A 19,760-nucleotide genomic window follows, 5' to 3' on the forward strand; every position below is an offset into this window, starting at 1 on the left:
GGTAAGGGCAGCCGCGAGGTGGAGAGACGTCCTGCTGGGTTACGCCCAAGCTGCCAGTGTAGGAGCACCCGTGTGCCCCCGAGACCTTTCCTCAGCTCCTTCCCCACCAGAGGCAACTTGGGCATTTCCAGAAGCGTGTGATTTCGGAGCAGCTCCCGCGAGGCTCCACTCACCTGCATTACTGCTTGATCGCGGTAATGAACCTCCCGCCCATCAGTGAGCCGCTGGCGAGGCTTCCTTCCAGGGGCGCCTGGGCCAAGAGGTGACTCCTCCGTGCCCTGGGGAGTCTCGGGGCCGGGGGGCCTGGGGGCCTGGGGGGGTTGCGGCCTGGAGCACAGATTCTGGAGTCAAACGGACTTTTGGGCAAGTCCTGGCCGCATCTCTCTCCAGGAGACTTTGAGCAGATTGCTCGATGCCTCCAGACTTCGGGTTCTCTGTGAGCTGAGGACAGTTAACAAAACCCACCTCGGGGGATTGTTGGAGGCACGAAACGAGGCAAGGAACCAAGGCCGGCGGAGAGCGAGCATTCGTCAGATCTCCCGTTAGAATGACCATTTCTGTGATTTATAGGTCAAGGGTCACGGTCATTCCCAAGGAGGAGCTTGTTGGAGTTTCGAAGCCTGCACAGCAAGTCGCTGACACCGGCGGGCCTGCAACAAGGGGCACGTCTGGATTCGCTCATGGGCCTGCCGGGGGGGTGGGGCTTGGGGAGGGGGGCTCGTGTCTGCGCCCCTTGGGGTCCGCGCCGCCCCTCGAAGGCCCGGAGGTCCACGCTTGGCAGCTGACGCCGCTTGTCACCTGAGATCCCAGCCAGAGACGAGGGCCACGGCACCTTCCCCTCCCTCTCCCGCCAGCCTGGGCTTCCCCGGGTCACGGTGGCTCCCAGGGGAGGCTGCCTCCGCTCTGGGGCCTGGCCCGGCAAACCCCGCGGCCCCGCCTCTGCCACGGGGCCCGCCCACACCCCGCCCCTGGCAGGCGTGTCCGCACGCGGTCCGGAGGGCATGCGTGGCGGTACGTGCGTGTGCGATCGTGCGTGCGATCGTGTGCGTGCGTGGTCATTTTCGGGGCGTTCGATCCACCGCAAACTTGCACCAGACGCGTGGACACCGCTCAGCGCTGCGGGGGGGAGGCCGCCAACGCCCACGGGGGGCTCGGTCCACAGGCTCCCTCACTTTCCTGCAACAAGCAGGTGTTACTTCGATGATCACTAAACATCGCAATGTTTAAAAAAGTGTGATATAGTGTTTAAAGACTGTTTCTTGGAAAATAGAAAGTGGAGACAGAGAGGGTTTATACCACATGACAAACATCTCTAAAATTCCAGCCAAACAACGCTCTGCCTCAAATTCCTCTCCCTCCCCCCGAGCAGGCGTCTCCACCCTGCGATGGCTTGGGGCGCCCGCCAGCCGACCACCGTCCCCCCACGTCACCCCTCCACGTCCACCGCTCTCCCCTCCTCACGGGCTGTCTCACGGGTTGTCCCGTCCAACACGGCAGTGTTTACAGGCACTGACTCTGGAGCCATTTTCTCCCACCACTGACCCCAAGGAGGCATGACTCCATTATCTCAACAACCTTTCTTGAGTGATCAGGAAGCTTTAACCTGTTCGCACTTTATTATTTTTTTTAATTTTTTCATGTTTATTTATGTTGAGATTAGAAGAGAGAGAGAAAGCAAGCTGAGGGACAGAGAGAGAGAGAGAGAGATGGAGGGAGAGAATCCCAAGCAGGCTCCACAGCACAGAGCCCAGCACGGGGCTTGAACTCATGAACCTCGAGATCGTGACCTGAGCCAAGACCTAGAGTCGGAGGGCCGACCAACTGAGCCACCTAGGTGCCCCTGGTTCACACTTTAAATACCTTATGGGGAAAATGTCAACCAAGCAAAGGTTAAGTATGTGGGGACAAAAGACAAATGAACGACTTTTTCCCGCTATTGTTGGGGGATTATTTGAAACAGATCATTCAAATGAAGCAACAGGAAAATAAATAGTAGAGACAATAAACGCTTCGTACAAAAATAAACCTTAAGCAAACCCAGGATAAGAAATCTGTCACTGCTGTCATCGATAAAGAAACCAGTGAGGACGCATCCATGTGCTCTGTCCTTTTTATTCATTCACCAGCTCCATAGGGATCCCTGCTGCCCAGGGCCCAGGGCACCTGCTGAGGCCCCTCCCTGCAGGGCCTGGGGGGGATGGGGTGGTGAGCTCTTCGAGGGGCTTCTGCCCACAGCAAGAAGATCTATGTGGGGAGCACGTGACAGATGTGGCTTCACCGAGAAGGCAATGGAAGCTGGGCAAAGAGAGGAAGACGGGGCCCCGTGGAACCAGGGGCCTGCACACCAGGACCCACGTGAGCGCGCCAGTGCATGGCAGGATAGCTGGGCGAAGGCTGTGGTCCAGGGGGCGGTGACTGGCTGGGTGACGCTTGGGGAAAGAAGCAAAGGGACAGGTGGGTGAGAGGCGGGTGCTCTGGAGGTCGGGGTGACGGGCGGGACTCAGACCCCATGGCCCTATTGGGAAGCTCCTGCCTCTGGGACACGGAGGGTTAATCCAACGATCAATGACAGTGACCCACCACTCCTGCGTTCCTCCTTTGACTGGATGCATTTTTACCTGATCGACAGGCACTCAGTTTCCTGCTGGGTTTTAGCAGCTCAGAGGGCACGACTGAGTTGCCCCACGTTACCCGGTGGTGTTTCCAATGAAAGGAAAAGGTGCAAAAATTGAGCAAAGCTGCCATTTAAAAGAAATCTTCGTCTATTGTCTTCCTATCATGTCTTAACTACAGATCGATGGCTTAAAAATGGATTAATTCCACAGCCCTCCAAGTGGGCAAATGTTTGAAATCCAGATCCCAGACACCTAGGGAGCAGCTTTTTCTCAAGCTGGTTCCCCTTCTTCTCCCTGAGGGTTTCCCTGATTGCGCCAGAGTTGACCTTTCATCTCCAACCGCATGATGGCTGACAGCTAGACAGACGTGAACATGGACGTGAACATCCATCCTAAACATGGATGTCAATAGACTATCTACGACCTTCAATAATCTCATTTTCTGAGATTCAAAATCACGGTCAGAGGAACGAAAATGAAAGTTCCCAAACGTCTGGGTGAAAACCAGAAGCATCTGGAACTTCCCATAGGGGCCAGGAGGTGCCTGTGTGTTTCTAGGTGCTAAGGTCATGGATGTTTTCCACCTCCTTCCAGCACAAAGTCTGGGCTTGTGTGATCTCCTATGTCCTCCCACTAACATGGTTTCTGGCGTAGTTCTGTGGCGTCGTGAGCCTCGGATAACTACCCTTGGAGTGTGATGATGGTGGTGATTAAGTCGTGCTGACAGCAAACAGATGGCCCGCAGCAGGAACGACTGAGCAGGGCTTAACAGAAGGGCCGTTAGGGGCGCGGGAGCAGCTATGGTCAGCACGCGCGGCCGGGTGCCCGGGACCAGCCTTTGCAGGGACTGTCCTGCTGCGGGCCTGAGGGAGCAGGACGCGGTCCTCACCGGAGCCGGGGGCCCAGGAGGCCCCCAACCGGGCCGAGCAAGTACCCCAAATCCGCTGCTGCCCACGCGGAAGCACCGAAGGCCAGAGGTTGTGGTGGGGAGGCTCTGGGGCCACTGGGCAGGGGAGAGGATCTCAGGCAGCGAGTCTGCCGCCGGGCCCCGCGAGGTGCTCGCTGCCGTGGGTGTAGACAACGCTGTGGCCCCGGCGTGGCAGACAACCGACCCAGTTCCCACATGTTTGTGGGGTGAGGCGAATGAAATCAGTCACGTGTCCGAAACCCATAGTAGTCCCCGACCAGGAAACAGTAGGGGCAAAGAAGGGAGAGACAACTTAATGGGAAAGCACGGCCCTCCAGCCTCTGCTTCTGCAGACGGTCGCGGAGCCCAGATGGCGATCGCACCTTCAGCCGACCCTGCGGTGCCCCTCGCCCCTCGCGGCACCTCAGACCCCAGTCTGCTCCCCACAGGCCCTCAGCGTCTGGCAGGCCCAGCTGTGTGCTGACTGGTACCCCGGGCGCCCGCTGAGCCCTCTGGCCCCGGACACTGTCCCTGTCCCACGGGATACGGGAGACATAACTTGCCCTCGGCAACTGGGATAACTGCCCAGCAAGCGTAGCCACTGTCTTCTCCACCCGATGTTCTGACGAGGCGTCAGAAGAGCCAGGGGCCCGGCTTCAAATCGCATCCAGATGGTGGATGCTGCACTTGGGCCACGGGTTCTCCAAATCCACTAAGCCCGGGTTGCTTATTGGATGAAGGTTATCGGGCGGCATAATGAGAAGGGTCGCTCCCATCTCCCCTTTTTGGGGGCCGGCGTCTTGCCCCGTGATTCCAGGGAGACGGCGACATACGCCAGCTGCTGGTTTAAGGCCAACAGGTGACCCCCGCAGGACCCTACCCGACCTCGCCCGACCTCGCCCCGTAGATGTACTGTGCCTTCAGCAGGCCGTCCCAGCACGGGACCAGCCAGCTGCTTCTGGGCCTGAGGGTTCACGGGGGTGCCCGTGGGGCCTGGGCGTGAGGGTTCGGGGGGGGGGTGCCCGCAGGTCCTGGGCGTGAACCTATTGTTGCAATGACTGTCCCTTAAAATGCATTTCCTGGTCAAGACCACACTGTGTGGGAAGCCGTGTGGCCCAGCAGCCATTCTGCAAGAGCGTGGGTGGTAACTAGGGGAAGGGAAGGAGCATCTGAGATTCACTTTTGTGAGGGGGAGTTGCTCCCCGGAACAATGGGGGGATTTGGGGGCGCCTGGATGGCTCAGTGGGTTAGCATCCGACTTCGGGTCAGGTCATGATCTCACAGTTTGTGGGTTCGAGCCCCGCGTCGGGCTCTGTGCTGACCGCTTAGAGCCTGGAGCCTGATTCGGATTCTGTGTCTCCCTGTGTCTCCGCCCCTCCCCCACTCACGCTCTCTGTCTCTCAAAAAATGAATAAACGTTAAAAAAACAAAACCACCAAAAATAAATAAACGTTGAAAAAAAAATTAAAAAAAAAAAAAAAAAAAAACCAAAACCAAATGGGCGGATTCATGGGACCAACCTGGAACAGGGGTCTGGGTCGGTGGACACAGACCAGGAACAGTGGGGAGGGAGACACTGGCCGACGGGCCCACACACCCAGGACTGCCCACCTGGTGACCCGGTCTCGGAGCTTCGTACAAAGAGCGCAGGACGTGCGAACTCCCAGTGCTGCGCCCACCGCGCTCCCCTCACCTCATCGCCCCCATCCCAGTCTTGCGCCTTGTAGACCCCCAACCAGCCGGCGGTTCAGCCAGCCCCCAAATCAGTGTAGACGCGTGCCCCGGGCCCCGTCTCGTCTCCCAGGCAAGTTTACAGAACTGTCGTTCGGTCTAGCCTGATGCTCCCCCGTGGGGACTTCCTTCACCTGCCCTCGGGGCCACTCCTGCCCTGGGGGTGGGAGCTGAGGCCAGCACAGCAGGACGTGTGACCGCTACTCTGGGCCTGCCCCTTCCTCCTCAGCTGACAGACGGCAAGGACCTGACCGGGGGGGAGGCAGCAGCCAGGGGAGCAGGGGTCCACCGAGGTCTTCCAGAACCACTCAGGCTCAGCCCTGCCGCTGGCCTCTCCATCTGAGGTTAAATGCTGCCCCGTACGTCCGGCTGCACGCCGAAGGGGTCAGGTCACACTTCACGCTGACAACGCGGGTGCAGTCACATGGGATCTCGTGGCCAGGCAGCCGGCCTCTCGGGGCAAGCAGCCAGTCAGCTGGCTTTCCAGTGGACGGGACAGATGGCAGGAGGGCCGCTGGCTTGTGCGAACCTCAGGGGTTGCCGGGGGTTCCGTCTCTGTCCCGGCTCCGCGTCCCGAGGCCCGCACCGCCGGCCGCCTCTCCCAGCCCGCCGTCTCTCCGGGTGCTGTGGGTGAGGGTATGCCACCAGACCTGCCACACGAGCCACTTTCCCGGCATCTTAGACGGCGGGCTCCCGGCGCTCCCAGAGCCACAGCCGCGCCTTCTCCAGGGAGGTCCCCATCTCTGCACGGGTCGGGGGGCTCCTTCCGTGGGGGCTTCTCTGAGCCCTGGGGGTCACGTCTGCTCCTGTGGCTGTCGTCTGTGCATTCTTTGGCGGTCACCCGGACTCACCAGCCTCATTACCCGAATGCCTTCATATGTGATAACTCTTTCCATTAAATTTCTCTGTTCAGTTTACAAGGTGGGTTCTACTCCAGATTGGACCCTTACCGGAGGGTCTGCCTCCTGGCCCCTGCCCCGGATGCCCAACCCCACTGGCTGCTGCCTGAACCCAAGTGATGGCCCCAGAACCCAGATCTAACCCAGAAGCTAGCCTCACAACACTGGTGCTGAGACCAGGGCTTACCCCAAAGAAGAGAGAAACCCGCCCAATTACGTCCTAATACGTGTGGCAGAGAGTGTGTTCACCGCACTGAAGAGGGACCGGGGAGGCGAGGAGGAGGTGTCGCTGTGCCCTGGGGCAGTGGCAGCGTATCTGAAGAGAGGCCCCGTAAGCCGTGAAATAAGCAGGCAGCAATTTAGAGAACGCGGTTAATTAGCTGGGTTTTAGCCACCATCGCTCCACCCGGAACGGGCAGGTTGAAAGGCAGGATTTTTGTTTGTGCTCACTCAGCCCTTGTGTGCGTTCACAAACACTGTTAGGAATCTTTCAAAACAGACTGTCTTCAGTTGAAACACTGTTTTGCCGCCGGAGATCGCAGTGGAAATCTTACCACCAAAACACACTGGTTTAAAATATTTATTAATTAAAAAAAATTTAAAATTCTTTTTATACAAAGATGATGAGAAAAATCTCATGCAAACTGGGCATACAATAAAAATAACTCAACTATTCGTATGATGATTTTGTACAAAATAATCCCATTTTGAGTAGGACCCCCGACAGACGTTGCGGCCGCCCTGTCTGGGGCCCGGCGCCCCCTCGGACTGCCGCGGGGGTCCGGGGTCCACGTGTGGAGGCGCTCAGGGTCGTCGCTATGACTGGTGATGATGATGCTATTGCTACTACTCGGGACACCGGACGGACACCCAGCACTCGGAAGGAGCCCCCGTGCCACGGGGCTCAGAACCCAGGGAACACACAAAGGTTTGGAGAAAAGTTTCAGGTACTCAGATCAACTCATGAAAACACCTTGAGAGGGATATAGATATTTCTGCTGAGCTACAACCTGCGGTGGGTTTATGATTTGTATATATTACAAGTACTTTGCATAATTAAACAATTAAGGGAGCGACCTACCATGGCAATTAGAAACGCATCAGACTCGGAACGCCGTACAAAAGAGAGCTTCAATATGAAACAGTAATCCTCCGAGAAGTGCGCGCAGCCCCGCGCGGCACCCTCCGCTCCGCACCTGTCCTACTGCGCCTCTCACACACTCATCTCATCTTCCGCAGCCGGAGTCGGTTTTCCTTGTCCCGTTTCTTAAGAATAAGTATGAATTGGTTGAAAAAATGCTCCTGGTCCTTCTTTCTTTGAACAAGACGAAACCTCTGGTCCCGGCCGTACTTCTCCGCAAACTCCTTAAACGTGGTTCTGAAAAACAGGAACTTTCCTGAGACCTGTCTGCCCGGGAGCGGTTTCCGCACCTCCTGAGCCCCGCAGGCTGGCATCACCTCCAGAGGTGGACAGCCGCTACCACCCGATCTAGCTGTCCTCGGGCCACAGGGAGAGGACATGGGGAAGGTCGGGGACAGGGGCGGGACTTGGGGCAGGCCGGGGGACAGGGGCGGGACTTGGGGCAGGTCAGGGGACAGGGGCGGGATCTGGGGCAGGTCAGGGGACGGGAGCAGGATCTGGGGCAGGAAATGGGCATCCCACACCTGCCCCAGCTACTCCCGTGCTGGGCGCCACTCCCCGTGGGGGCCCTTGGGATCCTGACCCCACTGAATACCCGCATGGCTACCTCTCCCCAGCCTCTGGAGATGAACCCGGACTCTCCGGCTTCTTCAGCCTCCCTCACTCAGAGCTCTCAACTGCCCACCTGCGTCCACCACTGCTTTGGCCACACGGGTCCCCTCCTGTCCCCTTAGGATGTCCTGGCTGCCACAGGCCACTCAGGCAGCCCCTCTGCCTGGCACGCTGTCCCTTACATCTGCTCTCGTCACTGGCAGTCGGGCTCCGCGTGTCTTTTTTGAGGAAACTCACCCTACAGACGGGGTCCCTCGCAGCCCTTGTCAACAGCCACAACCGTGGTAAGCCCAACTGTGCCATCTACTCCTCCCCGCCCCCCGCTCCACTGGAGGCTCTGTGATCCGTGTTGTTTCCCGCCAAAGGTCCCGGACGCCTGGCGGCAGTGGCCGGCGTGTGGAAGAACCCAAGGTCAACTGAATGGGCCCGGGAGTCCGACGCAGGGTCTGGGCGGCTCAAAGGGCAAGTGGGTAAGCCCCTCGCAGGGACAAATGACACCTTCGCGAGCAGCGGTCCCCACAGCCTCCCCCCTCCCAGGCCCGAGCTGGCAGCCGGGAACAGGCCCGCGGGGCTACGTGAGCTCGGTCCGGGGATCCAAAGTCCTCCCACTTCTCCTTGTGGAGGACTTCATACTCCGCTGCAGACATTTCACTCTTGTATCAAAGGATTATAACGTAACAGCTGTTTCACACATGAACAGGAGGGCTGCACTGATATGGCTGTCAGGAGCCCGGACACATCCCCACCTGCCACCAGCGTCCCTCTTCCTGGTCCAGCCCCACAGCCTCCTGGGTCACGCTCTGGGGTTGTGCCTGCTCATGCGCGTCTCAGAAAGAAAGCGCTTCTCTCTGCTGCCCTCCTTCCTTCTTCCCTCTTCCTCCTTCTCTGGACTGAAAGTGTACATCCCCCAGGATCCTAGGTGGACCTCCCGGCACCCCCCGGTGCTAGTGTTGGGGGGGTGGTCAAGGCCTTTGGGAGGTGACTAGGTCACAAAGGGCTCACCAGACCCTGAGCCAGAGCGCTGATCTCGGACTTCCAGCCTCTAGAACTGTGAGGAATATCCGTTGCTTGAGGCCCCTGGTTTGTGTTCCTGGGAACAGGAGCCCAAATGGACTAAAGGACTAAGGCCCTTGTCTCATCCTTCCTTCCTTCCAAGATGAGAATCACAGGGACTTGCTACTCTCTTCCCTTGTCTGGATAGCAGCCTGCATATCTTCCATTCAGAGGCTGAGCACAGATCTTGTCTACAAGGTCCTGCTCGGGGCACTTCTGAAAAGAAGTGTCCCTGAGAAGAGAGGGAGAATTAAAAATCTGTGGCCCCCCAGCCATGCCGTGGGGCATCCTGGCTTCTGCTGGGCCTTCCAGTGGGCCGGGGGGAGCCCGAGTCACGGGCACAGCACCCCCCTTTGCCCTCTGGCAGCTGGGGACACAGCCCACCTGCACCTAAAGGAGGCAGACAGTGTGGCCTTGGGAAGAAGCACAGAGTGCAGACCCCACAGCCTGAGCGGCAGACCGAGGGGAGGACGCCCGTGGCCCCTCGCCCCATCTCAGGACCCCCAGAGCCGGGCAGGACTGGGAGCTGGCTCTGGCCGTCCCCGTGGCTGTGGTGACAGGGTCAGAGCACAGTGTAACTGGCGGAGTTGCTGAACCCCGAGAGGCTGCTTCTAGGGTGCTCAGATGGCCTGTGCTTAGCTCACCCGGCCACCCGTGTGCGACTTGAACTGCACGTATTCTACTAGGAAACCTATGGAACAGTGAGGGGAGAAGGTGAAGTGGTCTGTAAAGTCTTGACGATGTGGCAGAATCAGCCATTTTGACATAAAAATGGTTTAATAATCATAAAAGTACGTATGCACGGTGCACATTTTTAACATAGCAGGCAGTTTAATCTACCTTTAAAGAAGAGTAAGTTTACCTTTCTGATTTCTATCAGTCGTTTTCCTTCTGTGTGTGTGTGTGTGTGTGTGTGTGAGATCTTTCTCCTAATTGCCAGATGCGTTATGAGTATGTTCTCCTTTGTCTTCAGGACAGTAAGGGGAATGTGTTGACTTACTGTTAACATTTTACCAATGGACAGATTGAGAATATTTGATGCTGCTGATGATGAGAGGCATCTGCACCACCCAGGGAGTCTGCTGTAGCCGTACTGCCCACAGATGATGCCGGAAGCTCAGAAAGGTGCAATGCCTCACTCCACTGCAGGGCTGAGGTGGGGTGGGGGGGCTGTGCCCCGAGGCAGGGGCTGCACACCAACTCCTCTCTCCTAGGGTCACCATGTGGGGACACAGAGATGCCAGTGTTCTCATCTCTGACCACAGGAAATCACAATTTACAAACGTTTAGATGAACATTTGCTCTTCTAGATTAGCCTTTTGTGATGGGGGTAATTCATGCTGCATTTTTCCCCATTCAGAAAACATCTGTCCTTTAAATACTTGGAGAGGCTTTATAAGGACCATATAACCAACATCCAATTATTGACCAGGTGAACTAAATAATTATCAATCAAAACATGGGAGCCTATGTCTTCACAGAAAGCAAACATCAATTAATGTTTTTTTTAAAAAAATAATGTTGTATTTATGCATTATTACTAAAATGCCGAAGTGCCCGCATTATTTTTAAAAATAATAACGCATAAACATCCATTCAGATGTATCTCAACCCCAAATAAAAATAAACCGAAGTCAGTTTTTTTGGCTTATAAAAGTTATAGTCCTATATTTCTAAAAGTAGTACAATGTTCATTACTTCTTAAATATCAGCCAATTTTAGGGGTGCCTGGGTGGCCAGTTAAAGCGTCTGACTCTTGATTTTGGCTCAGGTCATGATCTCACAGCTTATGAGTTTGCACTAACAGCATGGAGCCTGCTTGGGATTCTCTGTCTCCTCTCTCTCTGCCCCTCCCCCTGCTTGCATTTTCTCTCTCTCTCTCTCTCTCTCTCATAAATAAATAAACACTTTTACACAGAAGCCAATTTTAAAGAAGACTTAAGCTCATGCATTTTTCTAAGTTCTAACATCCAGTTTCCTATTGGTTTATTTCACGGGAACAGTGCCAGGTTATTTTAGGTGACTTTGGCAGCAAAATTACTTGGCTCATTTGCCCTGGTGTGTGTCCCTTCTCTTTCCACCCTGGCCGACCGGGGAGACGTCCACAACCAACGGTGAGGTTTATTTTACTGCCGCTGTTCGGGCTCTGTATGCCTAGTCTCCGAGTTCGTGTTCCGTGCGCTTACTTTCTGATCCCTGGATTCGAGGTTAGCCCTCATCTTGAGTGCTGACCTACTGACTAGTTATTTAGGTCATGGAGTCAGGGTGGCCACGCTGGAAAACCAGGCAGGGCAGCAAAATGGAAGGGTGTGGGGAGCAGAGAGAACCGTGAGCCGCGCAGGCAGGCAGGGCTGGTGGCTTAGTCACCGACAACTTCACCATTACGCTTGTGAGGTCTCCGCGATGGTAGGTTACACGATTTAACCAGAACAGACTTTAAAAGCCCTCTTACAGTCATCGGTAAGTCTCCCGCCCCGAAGTTACCCGGCATTTCTGTCTCCATACCTGGGTGACACCTTAGATTCCTCCAGAAGTTTCTTGAATTCTTCTTTGGCGAGCAGCAATTTGTTTTTCTTCTCCTTATATTCTTCTTTTATCCTTGTCTTGACAAACTGTTCGAATATCTTGAAACACACACATACACACACAGAAAGTATTACAGGTTGCATATCAGAAATGAAATCTTGTGCCTCAAACACAACACAAAAGAACAGCGAGCATCTGTGGTTAAGCCTTTCTTTTCCATAAGGTGGAAAGCACAGCCCCTCCGGGGGGGGCTCTCCTGAACCAAGCGTCTACATAATTAAGCCTGGATCCCCAAGAGAATCTCGGGGTCAAACGCTGAATCAGCCCCGCTTGGGGCGGGGGTGGGTCCTGTTTCTTGTTTCGGAATTCCGTGAGCAGCTTCTGGGGTCACGCGCTGTCTGGCTGACCTTCACATCGCTGCCGGTCGTCCCAGGAACACATGAGGTTTTGTCATTTGTTCTAGTCAATTCCTACAGTGACACAATTGGCATCTGAGCCTCCAAACGTGATTTTAACTTGTGAAAAGAAAGTCAACCCAGCATCTCTGATCCCCCAGCCTCTAGTCTCTAAGAAGACCACTTGTGGTCTGGGCATCAGGGCGGGGGCGTCATGCAGACACGGCAAGCCTCTCCTGGGGGCGTCACGGAGCCTCTGGGTGGTCAGACCCAAAGCGAAGACCTGACCCTCGGACACGGCGTGATACCCAGTTGGACAAGAAGTGGGTTTTGAGCAGGAGAACCCCGTCCCCTAGCCTGAAGGATACGAGTATCGTCTGGTGGGCAGGTGCATCATGGCCCCGGGACCCTCTCCCTTGCGAGCTGACAGTCAACACGGTGACGCGACACCGAGGACCCTCTCTGCAGCCGTCAGTCCGTCAACGGACGGGGGCAGCGCATCGTTGTGGTATGAGGTGCCATTTACAAACCGGAGCCCGAAGGGGGTAGGGACAGCTGCTTCATTCCTAATGCTATCCGAGCCTCAAGAGCATTAAAAAGAAAATACCGGAGATGACTTGAGAGTGTCCGCACACATGAATAAAAAGATCAATACAATTTTCACGTGTGACCCTGGAAGGCCTATAACCGGCAACTCTGTCCCAACCGGACCCAAGGCCACTGCCGACATTAGACTTTGACCCGAGCGCTCTGGGGGTCTCCCGCACTCCTGCCCCCGAGGGGGAGGCGGGGAAGACGCGGCCAATGCAGGAGGCTCTCTCGGCTTGGACGGGGATTTCACACTGCCTTTCAGTGGCCACTCGCCTTACGGGATTATAAACACCCAATGCTCCCCTGTCCTGAAGACTCTGCACGGAAAGGAAACATTCAGGAGCAGGACTTAAATGGAGAAGGTGTGCTTATACATTGAAGTAGGACTATGTCGGCTTATCTCACCTTCAAGGCAAGTGGTGTGCAACCTCGCCGGCTCTTAGAACTTAAACTAATAAAACAGGTGAAGGAAGGGTTATTATCCACATAAAAGTGGGGCTCCGTCATCAGAGCTTTTGCTCTACTAATTTTAAGTCCGGACAGAATCCTGCCTGGCCGCGGGAGACCCACTTCTCCCACCGCTGAGCGCCCACCCATGGAACCCGACTTCTCGCCTCTCCCTCCGCCCTGTCGCCCTATTTACGCCGCTACAATTTAACGTAGCGGCGTCTTTCTCCCCGCTTTGACAAATTACACCAGCTCCACTCAAAGTGGGGCACGACTTTTTAAAAGAGAGACCACTGGCCATTGTCCCGCTATGGCGTGTCCTCCCATAATGAAAAGGAAACACTATCTGTTACTGTGGAAACAGGTCTGATGAGCGTGGCCCGACCCCTCGTCTCTGTTTGGGCTCAGTCGCTTCTCCTTTGCAGCCCCCTGGGGAGGACGGGCCATTGGCGGTTTGCCCACCATGATCTCTAGTTTCCCCATAGAAACACCATGTGACAGCGGGGCCGGTACAGGTTCTAGCCGGATGCTTGCCATCAACGGTGGGGGTGGGGGGGGGGGTCCTGTGAGGAGCACTGGGGTTTCGGGTGGCCTAGATATTGCCTCCTTCTCCGGCACGGCTCCAGCCCCAGTGCTCATAGGAGCTGCGGCTTCCCCCGCGTCACGGGTGGTTTCTGATCCCAGGGCTCTCTGGTGCTGCTCTGTGTCGATCGCCAGCGAGGCCCAGTTCCCGCTCTTCCTCCCAGGGCCTTCGGGGCCACGCTGCAGGCTGGTGACCCTGAAGTTTCCTCTGTCTGATGGCGTCCCCCAAACAGCGCACTCCGGTCTGATCTGTCTGCACAGCGCACATCCAGGCGTGGGGGCCCGGACATCCCAGCCCAGGTGGCCACAGCTGCACCTGCTGCCATGGGGGGGGGGGGGGGACGTGCAGCCCCGTGGTGCTCACATGCGCGTCTTGTGCAGGACGCCCCCAGAGCAGTTCAGCAGCACACCGAGCGTCGCGTGCTCCCACCACGTGCGGGGGGGCGGGGGGTAAGCGTAAGATCCTGGGGGGTGGGCTTCCTCAGCTTCCTTCAAAGGGGCTAACGGTCTCTAAAAACACCCCTGAACTGGCAACGATGGTGCTGACCGCGCCATCAGCGAAAGCACGGTCTGCAGATGGCCAGCGTGCGGTCTTCACCAAGTAAGGCATTCTTCACAAAAACAAGCGGACTACGAGTGCTCACAGCCGAGTAGTCTGACCGTTTGCTCTTTAACATCGCACAGAAGAGCGAAATATTACCGATGATTAAAGTCTACAGTTTTCTTCGGCTGTGTGCACACGTGTGCGTGCGCGCGTAATCTAACCTCCTCTGACTCTATTGTAACTTTTTTTTTTTTTTTTTTTGGAGCCACTGCTAACACGTTTCACACGTTTTCAGATGTTTCCTTCTGGAAAATACAAGCCAGCTGCAATGCAACAAAAAGGTCATTAATTCTAAGTTCCTCAAAGGTCTAAGTTCCGTGTTCCAGTGTGGCCGACCCAGCACCATCCCAAGCCCCGGCGTGTGCCAGCGGGGCCCTGCCATCGGCGGGACGGGCAGGGGTCCGCAAGCCCGAGGCTCCGCCCGCTCGGTGTTTCACTGATCGCGCCGGCGTGTGCTTGAGGAAACTTCAGGACCCGCGACAGAGCTGGAAATGGGGTTGCCCTTTCTGTCCTCTGGGCCCCGGGCTCTGCTGTCTGATAGCACGCGGGCCGTGGTGACAGAGGCCACATCTGAAACAGCTCTCCGGCCTTCTCTGTTTCCAGCGGCCGATCCGATGACCCACTTTCCTGGTGCATCATTTCACACTCAGAAGAGTGCAGACAGAAGAGGCAGGACTGGAGCAGGAAGCAGAGACCCCAGAGACCTCCAGGGAACCCCGGACCCCGGCCGGGCTGTGCATCAGGGCCCAGTCCCTCAGCCGGCAGTCAGCACCACCCGTCCCTCTGTCCATCTGCTTCGTCTTGGAAGTCGTATCGACAACCAGCCAGCGCAGACCGGCCAGGCTGACGTGTCCTCCAGGCGAGCTGCCTCTCGCCCACCTCTGCCCTTTCTGGGGACCTGCCCTCTGGACCTGCCACCCCTTCCCTCATACACCCTCTTACTGTTTCCGGGACCCTCCTCTCGTTCAATGGCATCGTATAAGAGCTTAATTGAGTCTTAACACAGCTATCTGGGGTGCGGTCAGTGTTCCCAGCACGTGCAGTTTCATCTGTCCTGTGGGGTCACCCCCAGATGGTCTGCTAAGACACTGAGGGAATGACCGTCCTCTGCACCGGTAACCACTGCTGCGCACAAGCTCACACGTGAGACCACCGGGTCTACCCCTTCCCCTCCGACAAAATGAACCTGACAGGCGTCTGCGTGTCACGAGCGTCAGGAGGAGCGTCCTGCTCGCACTGGGTCTCCAGGGCCCGCCAGCCCGCCACCACGTTACCTGCTTCCGCTCCTCAGAGTTTAGCAGGAGGTAACGCGGATCAAACACGATTTTGTGTAATTCTTTCTCCCAGGTAGAAAACGCTGACACCTGAAGAAAGATATTCAACAGAGTTGTTTTTAGCATCTAACACAGAGCCCGAGGTCATGCTGAAATCATCGATGGGGGCAAACAGCATCGGGGTGCCGTGGGCTCAGCGACGCAGCCTCGCACGAGAGCGTTAGGCACGCCAACGTTCCAGGAAATCAACACCTAGAGCTCTGGGAAATTAAATTCTACGCTCATGCCACTATTTCTTCCCTGGATTTCTTCCAGGGCCCCGTGCCGCTGATCTGAAGCCCCCATTCTATCTGTGCAGCTGGAACGCCATTCTGGAATGTCACATCTTGAAATCAGAAATAACGGTAAAAACTTTCAGAACCCCGCAGACCATGACAGAGGGCGATTTCTTATAGTCTGCACTTTGCAACAAGTTTAGTTGATTTTTAGTCAATATTTAAATCTTTTTAGGTAGGCCATGTTTTTAGAAACAAACCATGTTACAATAGTTCTAGATTTACAGAAAAGTTAACAAGAATATCACAGAGTGACCACATATCTTACTCAGCTTCCCATACTGTGAACATCCTACATCAGTATGGATGCCAGATTTGTCTACACGGTTGTTAACAAAAGTCCACATTTAAGACTTCTTTAGTTTTGGGGGCACCCGGGTGGCTCAGTCTGTTAGGCATCCGAGTCTGGCTCAGGTCATGATCTCGTGGTTCGTGGGTTCGAGCCCCACATCGGGCTCTGTGCTGACAGCTCGGAGCCTGGAGCCTGCTTCGGATTCCGTGTCCCCCTCTCTCTCTGCCCCTCCCCTGCTCACACACACTCTCTCTCTCTCTTAAAGATGAATAAATATTAAAAAAAAATAACAAAGAAAAAAAGACTTCCTTAGTTTTGACCCAATTTTCTTTTTCTGCCTAGGATCCCACCCAGGACAGCGCGGGACAGTGTCATGTGAGTTTCTCCGACTTCCCTTGTTATTCTGGCCTTGACGGTTTTGCTGGTCAGGAGTGTTGTAAGATGGCCTCTATTAGGATGATCTTTCAGATAATTAGATGATTAGACCAGGGTTCTGGGTTTTGGGGAAAGCACAGAACAAGGTGCTGTCTTCATCCATCACATCACAGTACTTCCTGTCACTGTGACTGACGACACTCGGTGTGGACCCAGACCACTGGGCTGAGGCTGTGCTCACCAGCTCTGTCCTGCACACACTCACTCTCTGTCCCCTTCCCGCTGTGCTTTCTGGGGGGGAAGTCACTGTGTGCAGCCCCTCCGCGGGTTATGTTCCACCTCTTGGTGGGGGGGTATCCCAATACGAGCTATTTGGAACTCTCAAGGGGATATTTACCGATTCCCCCACATTTACTTATTTATCGCATCATTTATTTGTATCATTACAGGCTCATGGGTATTTCTAACCTGGGTTATAACCCAATATCATCCAGACGCTTTGTTTTTGCCCACATTCTTCCAGCTTTGGCCGCTGAGAGGTTTTCTGACTGGCTCCAGCGTGCCTTTGGCGTACCCCATCATCGTTTTGGGGGGCCCTTCCTTATTTTTGGAACTTCAAGGTGCCCCGGCCTCATCTTGTGTCTCTCCTGCCCCAGCCCTAGAGTCAGACGATTCTCCAAGAATCGCGGTTCCTTTTGCTGGAGAACAAATCAGAAACCGTGACCTGGTTCTCCGCCGTGGGACACCGAGCTTCTAGCTTCTCCCCGCTGACAGAGCAAGGAAACGTTTAAGTCATGTACACAATAATTTATCCACTTAAAAGCATGGACTAGGGATTGACTACGCCCTAGGCCCCACGCTGCGTGCTGAGGACTCAGAGAAAGTCAAGGTCCTGACATCAGAGAGCCCGTGGCCTGGGGCAAGGCAGACAAGCGAGCTAATGATCCCTTGCGAGGCATCTGTGCCATATGAGGGACACTCCCGGACACAGAGAGGCCACGGCAAAGGGATATCCCCATCCCCAGGGATCAGTTTCCAGAACACTGACTATTCTGGAACATGGACACTCCTCAGGCTCCCGAAGGGCCTGGGGGTCCAGGAGGGGCTGTCTGGGGTGCAAAGGCGTGTTCGTGAGCTGGGGATATGTGACAAGTGCGAGCGGCAGAGCACGTTGGGGGGCAGGGAGGGGTCGGGGAGAGGCAGGATAGTCCCAAGCTGAGGGAGGACCTGCACTTGACCTGGGGAGCCACGGCGGGCAGTCACACGTGATGCACATTTGAGGGAGGCTACTCCGGCCTGCCGGGCGGGGAATGAACCCTGGGCCCAGAGGAGACAGCAAGCTAACGGTGGCTTTACAAAAACAAAACCCATTCACCCTCTCACCTCTGAGCACATTGACGTGTTGCTGGTAGAGACACTATTTTAATAAACAGGTGCTTTACTTGGTACACCACAACATGTGGGGTTTTTTTTTAATCGACGCTTTCTACCTTTACTAACAAAAGTCAAAACCCCTTGTTAATATTCATGAGCTCCGTTACTGGGCGGGATGACCCAGGCTCCACCCGGGGACTTCTTCCAAGGAGAACATGGTAAAGTGTGGACACGCCCCAGGGATTGGGGGCAGGGTTCCCGGGGAAGCATCCAGGCAGAGCGATCCCACCATTCTTTGGCTCCCGGCCACAGCACCGTTAGGGCAGCTGTGGAGAGAAACTGTGGGCCGCCTCGGCTCAGCCCAGGCACACAGGCTCCTGTCCACCTGCTAGGGACCGGTCTCTCAGCTCGCTAGGGAGGGCAGAGGATGTCACAGAATCGGTGTCACGTAACTAACTCTACCAGGATTATGAGAATTTGGGGGATTCTAGACGTATAATAAAATCATTAAAAAAAATTAATGGTATATGGTTGCCTCCAAAGGAATTTGCAGTCTGTAAGAGGAGATAAGCGTGTCTACAATGACTGTAATTCACAGTGACAGACAGGTGTTGTCACATTACCTGAGAGCCATGCTAACAGGTGCTGCCCAAGTTCAGAAAATGGCGGCCGTGGTTGTGAGAGGGACAACCAGGTGTGGGACCCAGGGCTGGGGATCAGAGCAGATGGGACGGATGGACGGCCATGTTGGAACATTCGCCACCTGTGGGGGCACAGCCTTGTCTATGAGACCCAGCTGTTCCCAGAGGACCCCGGATCATTGCCGTTAGGATCGATTACAAGCATCGCTGCAGACACAGCCTGATCTCACTAGGCCTGCGCCTCCCACGTCCCCAAGGTCACGTCTAGGTAAGTTCATTCTACGGGACCGGGATGGAGGTCTCCCCACTCTTGCTGGGTGCCGGCAGGAGCCATTCTCAGCCCCAAGGCCACCGTGTTCCCTGCCGTGGCCCCCCACCCCATGCCAAGTGGCTGGCTTCTCCAACACCCACAGGAGAGTCTGTACGAGCCCCAGGCTTACATTACATCACGTAATGTCCTTCCGGGTTGGCCCACCACCTTATTCACGGGCCTGCCCAGTCTCAAACGAGGGGGTTACTCCAGGGGTGCACCCGGGGGTGGGGACCTTGGGGCTGCCTCAGGATCCTGCCCACCCGGTGGACCCAGGACTGACTCCAGCACACGGCTTTTCTCTCTTATGTCCAGCCCACACTTCCCGACACTTTGGCGCTTCCCCGAGATTTCGTCTTTGAACGGTGGAATTTTTCAGCAGTTTTAAACCCTCGCGTGCAGAGTCCTGCCGTCCCTCTGCAGCCGGGCGGTGTTCTGTGCTGATTCGGTCTCCCCCGCGGGGCCGTGTTCCGTGATCCGCGATCAGCTCCCGACCATCAGCAACTGTGATCCAGGCACGTCTGAGCGCCTGGGTGTGCCGGCCACCGGGAGACTCTGCCGCCAGCCTCTCCTGAGCCCCGCGCACGTTCTCCATTTCATCCACGCTGGGGTGTCATCGCCGGCCAGCGTCATGGGCACGTGCTGGACGGGTCACTGACTGCTGGGCCACGGCCCTGCCTTCTTCCCGCACAGCCTCCTGCTCCTGGCGTTCCTCGGGCACGCGCCCTCCCCGTCGTCTCTAGGTCCTGACTTGCTGTTGGTTCCCTGGCGTCTACGCTGCCGAGGACACTCCTGGGAGACGCAGCTGTAAGATGGCCTGCGGACAGGCCTTGACCTCCGGGCAGGGACCAGAGGTGCCACATGGCTGGCTGGGGGGGGGGGGGGGTTGTCCCTGTGTGGCACGTCTGCACCCACAGACATCGCTGCTGGGAGCAGCAGGGGGAGGACGATGAGAGGCAGGGGAGACGCTGGCACCATGGCCGCAGGAGCCGGGCCCTCTTCCAGCCGCTGTCAGCGTGCTCCCCGCGAAGACAACCTCACTGGGAAAACCCCCGA

At 56.0% G+C, this 19,760-nt stretch overlaps 1 protein-coding gene and 1 long non-coding RNA gene across 2 annotated transcripts in view; one reads left to right on the forward strand and one right to left on the reverse strand.

The window, feature by feature from the left end:
- Positions 1-6,718: 6,718 nt before the first annotated feature.
- The window catches only part of TCERG1L (transcription elongation regulator 1 like), a 194,164-nt gene continuing 181,122 nt past the window's right edge, over positions 6,719-19,760 (reverse strand). The window contains exons 10-12 of the mRNA XM_023241116.2: positions 15,378-15,467; positions 11,464-11,582; positions 6,719-7,530 (exon numbers count right to left, since the gene is read on the reverse strand). Coding sequence (XP_023096884.2) covers positions 7,374-7,530; positions 11,464-11,582; positions 15,378-15,467 — 366 coding nt within the window. The 3' untranslated portion in view covers positions 6,719-7,373. The remainder of the gene's footprint in view (positions 7,531-11,463; positions 11,583-15,377; positions 15,468-19,760) is intronic.
- LOC123380959 lies at positions 14,323-17,827 on the forward strand. Its single transcript, XR_006587435.1, has 3 exons — positions 14,323-15,781; positions 16,347-16,379; positions 17,036-17,827. It is a non-coding gene; the product is annotated as an uncharacterized LOC123380959 (long non-coding RNA).

Source organism: Felis catus, chromosome D2 (assembly GCF_018350175.1).
Source record: "Felis catus isolate Fca126 chromosome D2, F.catus_Fca126_mat1.0, whole genome shotgun sequence".
In the NCBI taxonomy this organism is placed as follows: Eukaryota; Metazoa; Chordata; class Mammalia; order Carnivora; family Felidae; genus Felis; species Felis catus.